General features: G+C 38.1%; 1 protein-coding gene across 1 annotated transcript in view; it reads right to left on the bottom strand.

The window, feature by feature from the left end:
- Positions 1 to 274: 274 nt before the first annotated feature.
- The window catches only part of COL28A1 (collagen type XXVIII alpha 1 chain), a 79,877-nt gene continuing 66,309 nt past the window's right edge, over positions 275 to 13,842 (bottom strand). Inside the window, exons 28-36 of the mRNA XM_064444559.1 lie at positions 10,666 to 10,734; positions 7,478 to 7,558; positions 7,353 to 7,388; positions 7,122 to 7,158; positions 6,269 to 6,823; positions 4,870 to 5,054; positions 2,971 to 3,187; positions 2,327 to 2,503; positions 275 to 1,652 (exon numbers count right to left, since the gene is read on the bottom strand). Coding sequence (XP_064300629.1) covers positions 2,334 to 2,503; positions 2,971 to 3,187; positions 4,870 to 5,054; positions 6,269 to 6,823; positions 7,122 to 7,158; positions 7,353 to 7,388; positions 7,478 to 7,558; positions 10,666 to 10,734 — 1,350 coding nt within the window. The 3' untranslated portion in view covers positions 275 to 1,652; positions 2,327 to 2,333. The remainder of the gene's footprint in view (positions 1,653 to 2,326; positions 2,504 to 2,970; positions 3,188 to 4,869; positions 5,055 to 6,268; positions 6,824 to 7,121; positions 7,159 to 7,352; positions 7,389 to 7,477; positions 7,559 to 10,665; positions 10,735 to 13,842) is intronic.

Raw genomic sequence — 13,842 nt, 5'->3', positions numbered from 1 at the left:
AGTATGTTTTAAGCTTTGAATCTATGGTTTCCAGCTTATTTGAAAGCATCATTGTCTCTATCCCTCTTGCCCTTCTTTTTCCCTAAACTTTGTGTTTATTCCTCTCTTGTTTTGGACATCTGCTCACTGTTAAAGGTCTTCAGCACATTGATCTTCTTGGTATGGTGGCACTGACTTTATTACTGAACAGCAGTTTGATTCTTTCCATGATCGTTTGCACCACTAGTAGGCAGTTTGATTGCCTAAAAGAAGCAATTTATTTTTTCTGATGCAAAAACCGTAACAGACTTATTAAAATTTGTGTCAAATTTTACTTTCTGATTTTTTTTTTTTCTGTGAAAGGAAGCTAGTTCTTGATTTCAACAGTTTGACTTTTGTTCTTCACCGAGTCCATTCATTTTCAGGATATCACAGGACACATAGTACAAGGTAACGTCCTTGAGTTTTACTGTTTCATGTCACACAGAAATTAATTGTGCCCTCAGGTGTTGTTTTTTTTCAGTGATCATCATATTAGTGCTGAGTATAATAAGAGCAGGATGGGTTTTTCGGGGCTGCTGTCAGTTTTTTCTAATTTGAAACTAACAAGGCCAAATTTTTTTTTGAAAAAAAAAATAATTTAAACTGTACTTGAAGCACACCTTTCCATAGAATTAGGTTTGCATCCTATCTGCTGCAAGTAAGTTCATTTTTCATTTATCTGGTTACATGGTGGGGGATGGAAATTGTGCAAGCAATTGTTAAACATATCCAGAATTGTCCATGCTGTCTGTGTAAATACTAGTTTTTTTGTTTGCAAAGAAATAACAATGCAGACTCTTTATCAAGTATTGCTTTCCATTTTAATCACATGCTCATCATCTTCAGTTTTAACAATATGTTCATACAGGATTATGGCTAAAAGTAGAAAGGATATAAGGAAACATGTATATACATCTTTCAGTGCTTTTCCCTTTTTAAATTTAATAGCATATATTAGAGAGAAATCACTTTCTTTTTTAAACACAGAGGCCCTGAGAAATTGAAATGTGCTGACTAAAGGACATGAAGAATCCTGTTTTTAGAATAATTCTGAATTGAAGTCCTACCTTTATAAGTGAAAATATTATATTGGTGTTAATCTGAATGTGCTTGGATGGAGGGAAAAAACTTCTCTCTAATTGCCTCTACCGTGGTATTTACATTCCAAAGAGGTACTCTAACGAATGGAAATCTTAGTTTATTTGTCTAAATGCTGTATGAAGCGTGCTAATTTCAGGAACAACCTACTCCTGTTTAAAACTAGAGCATATTTTATTCTTCCACAAGACCGAGACCTCTGTCATTAAATGCCAAATGTAAACACTTTTGACATTTTAATCCTAAAAATAGAATCTCATCATTGCTGTGTGTGGTAGTAACAAGTTAATATAAATTTGGAGGGAAAAGGTATGTTCGCGTGTGTGTGTATGTGTGATTTTAAGTTATTGCTATGGTGTTGCAGATAACATACGTTATACAGGAATCTAGTCAATGTGAATACCATAGTGGAGAAAGCAGTAGAGTGTGGTAGTAATATATTAATGTTAACACATCATTCTGGATTCTTCTCAGTCAATTCTTCCTCAATACACATGAACTTCCAGCTTTAAAAGCTCCACACAGAGCCATTTCTAGAAAAAATAAGGAATTGATTAATTTTCCTGAAACATTTAGTTCAATAGAATTTTCCTGTACTGAAAGATGAAATAGAGTATTTAATGCAATTTACTGGGGATGAGCTATTTGGCTTTTGTAAAGGAAGTTACGCACTACTGATAAGCAACCTCTTCAAAGCCCGTACCTCAGTCACTGAGCATGTGGCCCTAAGGCAGTTAGAATAGTCTGCATGGACTTCCAAAACATAAAGTCGCTCCCCAAAGGAAAGTTATGCTGGTTTGAGAGGGACAGTCTTCTAATTTGTAAGTGGTGAAAAGAATAAAACAAAGAAAAGGGGATAAATGGTGGAAAAGGAAAACTGAGTTTTGATAAATGTGAAATAATATGCAAGGGGAAAAAAGATAATAAATTCACATATAGTATGATGGTCAAAAAATCAAATACAGTGTAAGATAAGGAACAGAGAACGAAGTAGAAAACCTCACTGTTTTACTGTAGAAATCCATGACTACCAAGTGCACTTCTGGTCCCACCATCTCAAAAAGGTTCAGATAAGCATACCAAGGTTGATCAAAGGTGTAAAAGATGATATAATATGCATGTATAGCATGGAAGACATCTAAACAGACTAAATCTTTTTACCCTGCAAAAGAGGTAATCGAAGTAGGACCTGATGGAGGCAACTTACTTATCCATCAATCAACGCAGGCTTCTTGACATTCTTTTTCTGTTTCAAATCTATTGTTGCTACCATTACAACCTCCGTACCAGAACTGGCCACAAGAATTGCCATTCTTGTCATAATACCATTTCACCACGTAGTCCCGACAGTCCCCTGGTTTCATAGGTTCCAAGCACCTTGGATCTGAAAGTATATCAGTAAAAGTTAGCTTGGATTCTGGGGATAAGTTTTGTTGTTCTAGAAGTGGCTCCCTCAGTAAGAAGAGCACCCCTTTTTTTATTTCATTGTAGTGCCTGGGAGTATATATCCCTTTCTAAAATTTGTAGCCAAATTCCATTTCTATTAATGAGTTACCTGAACGGGCCTAAACAAATACAGGATCAGTTTGAAATGAGACTGCCTAAATCCTGATGTAAGGACCAAACTGCTGTTTAAGCATCTAAGCACGCAGTTGGTACGCAAGGGTTGTTTGTCATCTAGGTTTGAAAATCTGGCTTTCATCGTGTGTGATGTCTGCAAACAGAGCACCCAGAAAAACAAAAGGGGATAAAATCTAGTAACTATATTTGGGGATGGAGTAGGGTTTGCTCGCTGGGGTTTTTTGGTGCAGACTTGCTACCCAATATCTGAGGACAGTATTTATTACTTACCTTTTTGGGTTGCTGGTAACTGTGTTTGCAACACAGTTAGGTGGTGATCTTCAGTAGCAGTTACATTGAACAAAGGATTGACAACTGGACTCTGAGGTCTGATTTCAGATATGTCATAAAGCGGGGGAAATCTCGATTCTTTGTGAGGAGAGGAGGTCACAGTGTGATCCTGAGCAGATGGCACTGGCTCAGTGTATCTGGTCCTCGGCGGACTAAGCTGCGAAAGGAATCAAAATCGTATATTTTAAAATGCTGTCTGGCCTCAGATGCTGAGAGAAAAAAATTGAGAGAATGATATAGGAAACTTTTGCTAAATAACATGTGAAAAAACGCCATGAACAGCAGGTGGGTTCGGACCTCGTTCTAGTGATTACTCACTACATGACCATAATTTTCTGACACTGAGAGCTGAATGAAAAGGCAAAGTAATGCCTTCACTTTAGTCCCTAAGCTGAATCCATTCTATTGAAGCAAAATCTGAGTCACCACTTATTCTGTAATGTACATAAAACAAAAAATGGAAGGAACTCTGGGGTAAATCACTGCTTCTTAACATTTAGTGTACTCACTGAGAATGATCTGACATTTTCAATCTGTCAAGAAATGGAAAATGGCAGGCAGGAGGAACAGGGTACTTGTTATTGATAGAAAAACACATGTACATTATGCTCCTTCACAGATCTTTTTAGTTGTGGAATCCCTTGAGTACATAAAAAATTTTCAAAATTTGTGTTATGGGGACCATGTCCTATTAATAAGGTTGTCTCATAGATGTGTCCTTGCCTGTATCAAGCCAAGTGACAAATCACCTATTTTCCTGTTTCTAGCTAACAGCCAGTTCCTAATAATTAAATTTTAGTTAACCTTGATAGAAGTGTTAAGAAGCCAACCCTGCTCTGCTCTTCAAATCAAGACTATCATATAAAAATTTGCCTCTCTAGAATTTCAGTATATTCAAGAAGATTTACAAGGATCTTAGTACAGTATAATACAAATGGCTGCATTAATCCCACACATTGATTACCTACAGAGAACAGGAAGGAATTTGATACTATTCAATATCTTCCCATTTACAGGCCACTACTGACAAACTCAGTCAGTTTAAGAAAACTCTTCAGAGTCATTGGCACTCTGACAATTGAAGTCTAGGTGAAATGTAAATGTGCAGACAATTCATCAAATCCTTTGCATACTGCATTTCTTCTCCAGGTCTACAAAAAGGTGTTTATTTCTGATAGTAATTCAACAGTTTTGAAGATTTAGCTATAACCATGAACGTAGTGTGTGTGCATGTAATCACTTAGAACTAATCCTACCTGTGATCTTTATCACGTGCTTCATAAAGCCCACCTGTCCTGTCTACCTGTGCAGCAGCACTGTGTTGGAGGGCAGAACCCTATTGTAAGGCAAGAGGAATTTAAAGCTGGAGAATGAAGATTTAAGATGACTGAGGAGACCTACAAGTACAGTCTAATGTGGAAAGCAAAGCAATACTGAAGGCTTAATAACACCTGGGAAGCGTGTGACCACAATAAGAAGCCCTGTACTCACAATCAGCTTGCACATAAATAAATGCCTTATACACTATGTATCTGCCTCAACAGAGACATATCTGTAAGATTTCTGACTCACTTCCAAGATGAATAAGAACTACAAAAAATACGAGCATTGCTGGCATTTATTGCAACTAAGAAACAGTATTACCCTCTTTCTTCTGTAAGCTGCATTTCTCAACAAACAAGTTTAACTTTAAAAGTTTTGTTCAAATCTTTTGGTCTAGCCAATGACATATTATTTGTATATTAAAAGACTGATGAATGGTGAAATGAAGAGTATTTGAATTCAAATAAAGACACACATCCTTTAAAAACTTTTGATAACTGTTACTTCTTTACTTACTGGGTAACCGATTCCTTCTGTAGGGAGCGTATAAATCTCTGAAGTAGTAATTTCAGGGAACTGGCTATTAGTATTTTCACGAGCAATTTCATATTCCGGACTTGGAGATGGAGAGAAAACATTATCTTTTCTGATGACTTCAGACACATTCGCACAGATTTTTGTGATCAGTTTACTTTCAAGAGCTGAAAAGATTCAAAGGATGATGAAATTTATTAAGGGTAATGAAAAGTCATAATAATTCACCACAAGCTTTTAGTGCAGTATTTACCCTAAATTGTTAATGATAGTGACTTGTGAAAGACCATCTTCTAAAGTTATGTCAAAGTGCAAATGAGAAGTAATGAAGTGACACACTCTCTGAATTATTTGATTTTAAGGCCCTTTTGTTCTTTTAAGAATAAACAGATAAAAATACCAAGTCCCTTTTTTAAGCAGAAGTCATAGCTCAACAGTGAAGACAAACAAAACTAGAATGAAGGAAAGAAAGTGTTTATGCATAAGAAGGAAAAACAAAAACTGGGTGACACATTCTACTTATTTGCACATAAAAAATTCAGTGACTGGGAATATGTTCATGTTGAATGCTGGAGCCTCAGTCAGAGCCTTCTGTTTAATCCCAGCTGGGACCAGAACCTTAGCTTGGACTCTCTTCTCACTGTTAACACCTTAAATCCAGACTTAACTCCATCCACAGGCTCAGCATAGCAAAATAAGTTTATGCTCAGGAAAAATACACTTCATAGGGCTAGTCTGCAGTTAGTCTAAATCAACGTACTTTTTTTTTTTCATGGGTCATTGTAGGTTGCCTCTGGATTTTCTCCTGATTCCAGCTGTGGCCATATGATTTTTTTCAAGCCACAGTTTGAAATATACAGTGTACTATCAGACCCCATTCCCTTGTGTGTTGTTCCGCCACTTTTCCTCTAGAATCAGGATGAAAGCGTATGTTTCCCTAAGGCTTTCAGAAAAAAAAAAAAGCCAGAAGAGAGCTTGCAGGAGATGGTAGAGGGACTCCAATACTGTCAAGAACCATATGAGAGAGAGAGATATGTTGCATCAAGGTGGAAGGAAACATGCACCTCTCTGCGATGAAATCATGCCAAGCACAAAAGGACTGTGAGGGAGGGCTGACACAAGCACTGGCAAGAAAGGAGTGCCCCAAAGAAGGCCTCTGCTCAGAAAACTGATGTTCATTGTGTTTTATTGTTTCCGCAAGAGGTAAAAATTTGGCAAAGGTTTCATTTGGCCAAAGAAGAAAAGAAACAGAAGAAAGAGCTGCAACCGAAAGAGAAACATAAGCTGCCATTCAGCAGGCTGTCTTGCCTTGCTATGGGAAAGGCCAAACTCTCTTATATGCTTATTTCAAGTTTCCTCTTACCAAAATAGTTTCTTTTACCTGAAAGCGTCATGAAGTCATCTATCTGGTAAACATGTTCTTCATCAGGGTCTGTTGCAATAAGCTGCATTTCTTTCAGAAAATCATCATAATGAGGATCGGTCCTTTGAACAATCCCAATGACAAATATCTCAATATTCATAGCGTGGGCCTCTCTTACTACAGTATCCAGTTGTACTTTATCACGAGCGTCTGCTTGTCCATCTGTTATTACAACAGCCACTTTTCTTACTGCCGGGCGTGCTGCCTGAAATAACTGAATGGCTTCTTGGATAGCAGAAGCTGTGTATGTGCCTTCTCCTAAGTACGGCATTTTATCAACAGCTGATTTCAGGTATTCTTTGGTTGCGTGTTGCTTCAGAGAAGACACCAACTCTACTTTATGGCTGAAGTTGATAATGCCAATGCGGGTGGTAGCATTGTTGGCTGATACCTTGTCAAGGACTGTTTTCATAAAAGTTTTGATAATATTGAAGTTATCTGGTCCGACGCTTTCTGAACTGTCAATGACAAACACTAGTTCCAGTGGTGTTACTTTACAGCTGATACCACAACCTAGAAGGATAACCATTTCAGACATTTTATGAGAAACCATCTTCACAAAAACAAATTGAACCCATATATCAGATTTACAGTCAGTTAAAGCTCAATTAGTGAATTAATCTATAGTTACTGATAAATAGAAACAGACCTGGACCAAATTACTTCCAGTATAGCTCTGGCAACGGAGTGAGCATTTTTTTCACATCAGTGGTATCCTCCCAAACAAACATGCAGAGGACAAACCCATTCAGTCAATATAAATTCAGTGTGTTTTATTAGAACTATTATTTTTCCATACAGGGATGCTTACCACATATTTCACTGATAAGCCTGATAACTTCTTCTCTCTGAAAAAGAGTATTAATTAATTTGCCGTGTGTTCTAGTTTTAAGAATGCTGAAATCCACCTACCTATTTATTTGCTTATAAAAATACAGGCAATGCAATGTCCTATAAACAACCTTGCATAACATCACAGAACCTGTAAATATTTCTCCAAAATAAACTTCTATCTTTTACATTAATTCATGTACATACTTACTGAAAGACCAGGTTCACCCTTTCTTCCCCAAATTCCCTGAAAACATGTAGAGTGAGATAATTAACAAAGACAAAATTGTCTAAATTCTATTATGCAAAGTTAAGTAATATGAAAATGTGTTTTACCTTTGGTCCTGGAGGTCCTGGGTCTCCAATCTCTCCTTTGGCACCTTTGCTCCCTGGGTCACCCTTATCTCCATAATCTCCCTAATTTAAAACAACTGTATTAAACACAGTCAGTAACTCAAGTTTTGTTGATAGTCAGAGCTGGAGTTATGGTTCAGTGAGCTTTCAAGATAAATGTTATGGGGTTTTTTTGTGTGTGTGGCTGGTTTATCCTGTAGGTATTATGAAGAGAACGTCTCAAAGCAGACTCCTAGAAAAAGCAAGATGGGCACTAAAAACATCTTTAACAAATTTCTATGAAAAATTACCTCAGGAGTGAGGGGTAAAGACATCTTTATGCAAGTGTCGAGAATATATAATTTTTTACTCCTCTTTGATTTTCTTGAACTCTAAACCAATGTTTATACAGGACCTATGTTAATTCAGACCTATGGAGAGACGTAACTGCCTCAGATCAGCCAACGTACTGAAACTCACACAGCTCTGTATAAAACCCACACAAAAAACTGGGAGCTTGTAAAGAAAAGAGGAAAAGTCTTGCTTGAACTATTACATCCATTGGAAAATAGGTGGTTTCACATTCAGAAGCAATTCTGCACTTTTTTCCTCAAGTGTCTAGACCTTTTGATTTACAAAAAGAGAATGTGTTCAGCATTATGGTATTTCAAGAGACAGTTTTCACATAATGCAGGTATGAAACATACTCTCAAAAGATTCAGGTTCTAAATTAGAATTCTAAATTTCTTCAAGGAGATTGTGCAGGACAGTTTTTCAATTCTCTCTGGAAGTTACTGACCACCTTACATTTCACTTGAATGCTTAGAAATTTATCTAGATTAATGGCCATTTTTATTATTCCTCATTATTACTGTGCTGGTTTTGGCTGGGATAGAGTTAATATTCTTCACAGTAGCTAGTATGGGGCTAGGTTTTGGATTTGTGATGAAAACAGTGTTGGTAACATGGAAATGTTTAGTTCCTGCTGAGCAGCGCTTACACAGAGTCAAGGCCTTTCCTGCCTCTCACCCCACCCCACCAGCGAGCAGGCTGGGGGGGGCACAAGGAGCTGGGAGGGGACACAGCCGGGACAGCTGAGCCCAACTGACCCCAGGGATATCCCACACCATATGACATCATGCTCAGCAATAAAACTAGGGGTAAGGTTGGCTTGGGGGGCTACTGCTCGGGGACTGGATGGGCATTGGTCAGTTGATGGTGAGCAATTGTTTTAATTTGCATCGCTCATCTTTCTTGTGTTTTATTTCTCTCTCTTTGTTATTTTCCTTTTCATTACAATTTATTATTATTATTACTATTATTATTACAATATTTCCATTAGTAAACTGTTCTTATCTCAACCCATGAGTTTTCTTACTTTTACTCTTCCAGTTCTCTTTGTCCCCACCCTACTGGTGGGGCGCAGTGAGCAAGTGGCTGTGTGGTGCTTAGCTGCTGCTTAGGGTTAAACCACGACAATTACCCAGCCAATAGAATCACACAGATACCTCCTGTGTTACAGCATTCACTGTGGTGACTATTATAAATTTTAAGGAACCCTTTTGACTCTCTCAGTCTGATTCTTATCTTATTGAAACTGGTATAAACCTGAAAATCGTGCATAGCTCCTCCACAGCATTAAGAAAACCAGTCGCCACTAAGTAAGCTCTTGGAAGACAGTTTCTATTCTATTTCACAAAATCATAATATCTAGCAAAGGATATTACTTCCCATTACCTGTCCATGAATTGGCCCTGTCCTCATCAAAGTTAATGTCAGCATAAGGGAGAGCAAATATGATCTACTGACTGCGGTGGTGCTGCTACTCTCTTACACATAAATATAGTAAAACCTGATCTTTTTGGTATTTGCACTAATACGAAATTCCTACTGAACTAAACCATTCCTCTTCATGTGTGACAAATCTGCTGTATTAACACTAAACAGAAAAATTGTGAGTAGTTGGAGAGATTTACACTGGGTCATGAAGATTAGTCAAGATACAAGACGAAGAACAGCAAAAATATTGAAGTCAGTTATTATTATAGTATGTAGCATTTGGCATCTGAGAGAAAACAGAATTAGATGGCAGAAATTTGAGTCTGTGTGAAAGAGCTTAATATTCACTGATGCATAAAAGCTGCAAGCTGTAGTAGCTTGAATAATACAGAAGTCTGAGAAAGTGCTATATAATGTGAGCTAGCGTAGACCATAGTACCATGAGCATTATTAGTGCAGGCAACAAAATGGCTGGGGCTCTGGATGGCTACCGCCTACATCAGGTGACTACAGAGGAGATTGAATTGGTTTTTGGGTAACTTCTTAAAGTTAGGGAGCCTGGTCATCTCTGCTCTCCCATGAAGACCGCCATGGGTTTTTTCCTCAGGCTTCCCTCAGGCCTTCACAATAAATTCAATATTTCAGCTATGTTGTAATTATTGCAGGGGGGCTGCCCAGCTGGCCCAAGCACATGCTGTGAATTAAAGGTGGTGTAATGCGTCATGGCATCGTGCATTTACATCAACACTCATTCTGCCTGGGCACACTGTTCTCGTGTGTACACACATAGTTGGTCTACACATCCACATTGACCACGAGCCTTCGTTTCCTTTGGCTACACTGCTCCTATCAGAAGGCGTACATCTGAAAATCACTAATAAATAGCCAAAGTATTTAAATTCTCTTTGTGCAAATTTTTTAGATGGGAATAGGTATGTGTAGGAAATTCTTAGAATTTTTATATCAACCAAGATATTGTTCAGTAAGGAGAGATTCAAGCTTGGGCTTTAATAATTGTAAAAAAAAAAGGTCAAATAAAACAAAGCCCTTAAAAGACATTAGTCAAAAAGAAAAAGCAATTCTTTTTTTTTTTTGTCAAAGCTTGGCAAATAAAAGGATGTTTTGTAATACCTGAAAAAATATCTAAGATAACTGAATACATAATTCGACTAACATTCTCCTGCTAACAGGTATGATCTCATTCTAGATCCTACTTCAGAGCCTGGTCCTTAATGACAACTGGGATTTTCACAGACTCCAAAGCTGACAATAAGTAGTAGGCACTTACCTTGCCAGCTATATAAGGCAATGTCTTTGCCTTCTGTTTATCTTCAAAGACCCATCACACCAAATAACCAATAAAGGAATAAAAAATTACCTTTTTTTTTTCTTACCGCAAACCTAGGATTTACCTTTGGTCCAGGAAGGCCAATTCCTATTGATCCCTTTAGTCCAGGTAAACCTTGATTTCCTTTTTCTCCCTGAACAGAATATGGACAGTAAGTGTGCTGAAAATTGAAGTAAAATCTATGCTGCATCCATTCACTTCATAACATTCTGCATCACAGAGAAAGCCAGGCATTTGTATTATGCAGTGAAGCACATAATTTTCAAGACAGAAGTGGTCTGAAGCTGGAGAAATAACCAGTTGGGTATAATTCAGAACACACATGAAGCCTTTATAAAGTATATAATGAAGAATTTTTTCCTGATTAATTAAATTACATATTGTCATTTCACCAAAACAGATGAAAGACAAAAGTAACCTCACTGGGGCTCAGAGAGAGTTATTCATCCAGTCCATAAGCAGTAAAATGAGGTCCAACACAAAGGTTCGCTAGAAATACACACCCAGAATCTCTGCAGGGTTGACTCAGGTTTTTTGATCTTAAGTAATTAAAAAGACATCTCTTTTTCACAATGTGGAGAGCAGAACATCCTTCTGCTGATACTTCAAAAGACAGTATCAGTCTAGCTACAAAGTTCAAATTTGTTTATAATGATTGCTACACATGCCCTGCTGCATGCTCACAGACTTGAAAAGCATTGTTCATGCTAGCAGTGTAGGCATACAACATGTTATAAAGCACAGCTATTATAAAATACATACAGAAAATTCTTCACAGCATCTGGCTTCCAGAAACTTTCCTGCTTTATTTAATAGGGTGAGACAAATATTTTTTTCAGATCCACCACCGTATACATTTTAAACCCAGCTAGAGGTGATTATATGCCCTGGCACATGAATGCTCCACTGTAATTCACATTACATACATAATTCACGTAACAGTAGTGCCCAGTGCAGATACCAGGTCCAGAGACTGTCAATGAGATCAGGAGCAGTCATCACCTGTACCAAACCTAGCCCAGGAGACGCAGTACTAGGTTAGTTAGTTTTATCTTTCAGTCAGGAGCTCTCAGACTGTCTCAGTAAAGCATCTTTTACTAATAGTTGTATAGCGGCTGACAAATGAATCTAAATGGGATATATTCCTCATAATGAGGAAAGAAATAAAAAAATGTTTCCAAATTTATCAAGACTCCAGCCTTCACCAAAGGCACACTAGTGCGGAAGGACTGACCACTGACCATTCCTGCTGTGCTGAATAGGGGCTTATGTGCTGGACAGGCGGAGAAGCAGCTGCACAGTGCACAGCCAAGTCAACCTTCTCTTCTTGTACTCAAGGCTCCTGAATCCCATGAGCTGGGAGATCATCCAGGAATTAGACAATGAGATGCATTGTCTAATTGCATTGCCTCCTAGAAGAGGCAGCATACTACGAGTCATGGTCCATGGATGGTTTTCCCTGTCCAAATCCCAGATTTGACTGAGATCCTGCTGAGGTGGGAGCTTCTGCTTGCACATGGGTGCGTTGTGGTCTTGCCCACTGCACTCCACTATTCACATCTCCACTGGAGCAGTGCCTTTACAGCTCTTCCGTGCAGGAGCCTCTTGGTCCACTAGGCCTAACTTGGGGAGCTTAAAATACTCTGCTCATCTTCAGGGCTACCTGTCACTGACCTGCTATCAGGTAGCCTCTTGCCTCTGTAAGCAGAACTTCTCCCCTTCCCTCCTCCCCAGTTTCTCACAGCAGCAAAAATTCAGACACTGTTACATAGACTCTGGAGTCTGGAAAAGAAACTGTGATGCACCAAGTTACATAGCTGATGCACCAGGGAGAAAGATATCCTGCAAATAAGAAAAATTCCTGAGACAATGGGATGCACAAAGCAATTTATTTTGCACTGTTGTAGGAACGCACAGTAACTATTTAGTCTCATTTACTTTAAGTCACTTTTTAGCCAGGTTGTGCTTCCTGGGTCCTTCCTGTAGGTTATTAATGCAAATGGCTTCTAAACATAGTGGAACACTGTGCCAGCTTGTTTCAATGCTTGCTGTCCGGCACTGGGACTGACTATCCTCCCTGACTAGGGTCATCACACAGCTTCCTGATTAACACCTTTGCAGACCTGTAGAACGCATACATATGAACCAGAATTAGGATATGCCATGTATTCCAGTGGTCCTTCAATAATAATAAACATCAGATCTGACAAAACTTTAGATTTATTGCTGCCGTTTGTTACAGCCCATTTGACATTGTTAGGATGGTGTTCAGGCAATGAAAACTGAATAAGACGTACTGCTCTAAAAACTTCGTACCTGTACAGTTGACATTTCTCACAGGCACACATGTGAGTTTTATCCTTTAAAATGTCAAATGCAGAACCAAATCCTGCTTCCTCTACTTGTGCAATCAACATAAGAAGGATTTATCATAGGTACCATAACTGAACATTTAGTAAAAACTAAGAAGTATGCTGTATTAATTTAAAAATATTTATTGCCTTGCCAGTTCAATCCAGGTACGTAATTAAATTCAAATCTGACCACCAGTCTTATCATAAAAAACAAAGTGGTATGCATGTAAAAATGCAGACCCTTGGGTCTCTGACCCTAATATCCTGCTAGATTATTGATCAATAAGCAGAATTCTATGTAAAAATGTCATTCTGTGAACTGAGTGCAGATCTGAGAATGTCTAGACTGTGGTTTTGAAAGGAAACCAAGCATAAAAAAGAAGACCTGTGAATGTAGCTATCAACATAAAGTTACTCGAAAACCTTCTCATTTTTGACGTTCCATTCTTACCATTTGCAGACTGAGCTCTCTATATACATATAAAAAAATACTTAGAGATATTGATAGTTCAAATGTAGGAGTATAGTAGCTTTAAGATGATGAAGAGTGGCCAAAAAGAATGAAGCTTGACATGGCTGTGAAGTGACAGAAGGACAGAAGAGACAGACAGAAGCTCAACAAGCGTAAGTGTATGGATGCAACAGGTACTACAGGAGCAAGACAGTTACCAAAGCTGTTCAGAAGGAAGTTGTTCCTAAGAATTATATAAAAATAATTGCATATTAAAAAAGCAATTGTTACTGGAAGAAAATTTAAATTACAAGACTGTACTACACAACTTGTGGAATGCTATAGAAATAACACCAGCTGAGTTTGATCCACCACATCATTACAGTTTTGGTTTCCAACCCAAAGACAAAGACCTTTCATAACAAGAGAGCATGTT

This window comes from Phalacrocorax carbo, chromosome 2, assembly GCF_963921805.1.
Source record: "Phalacrocorax carbo chromosome 2, bPhaCar2.1, whole genome shotgun sequence".
NCBI lineage: Eukaryota > Metazoa > Chordata > Aves > Suliformes > Phalacrocoracidae > Phalacrocorax > Phalacrocorax carbo.
The sequence above is the reverse complement of the archived record's forward strand: the minus strand, read 5'-3'. Positions and strand labels throughout refer to the sequence as shown.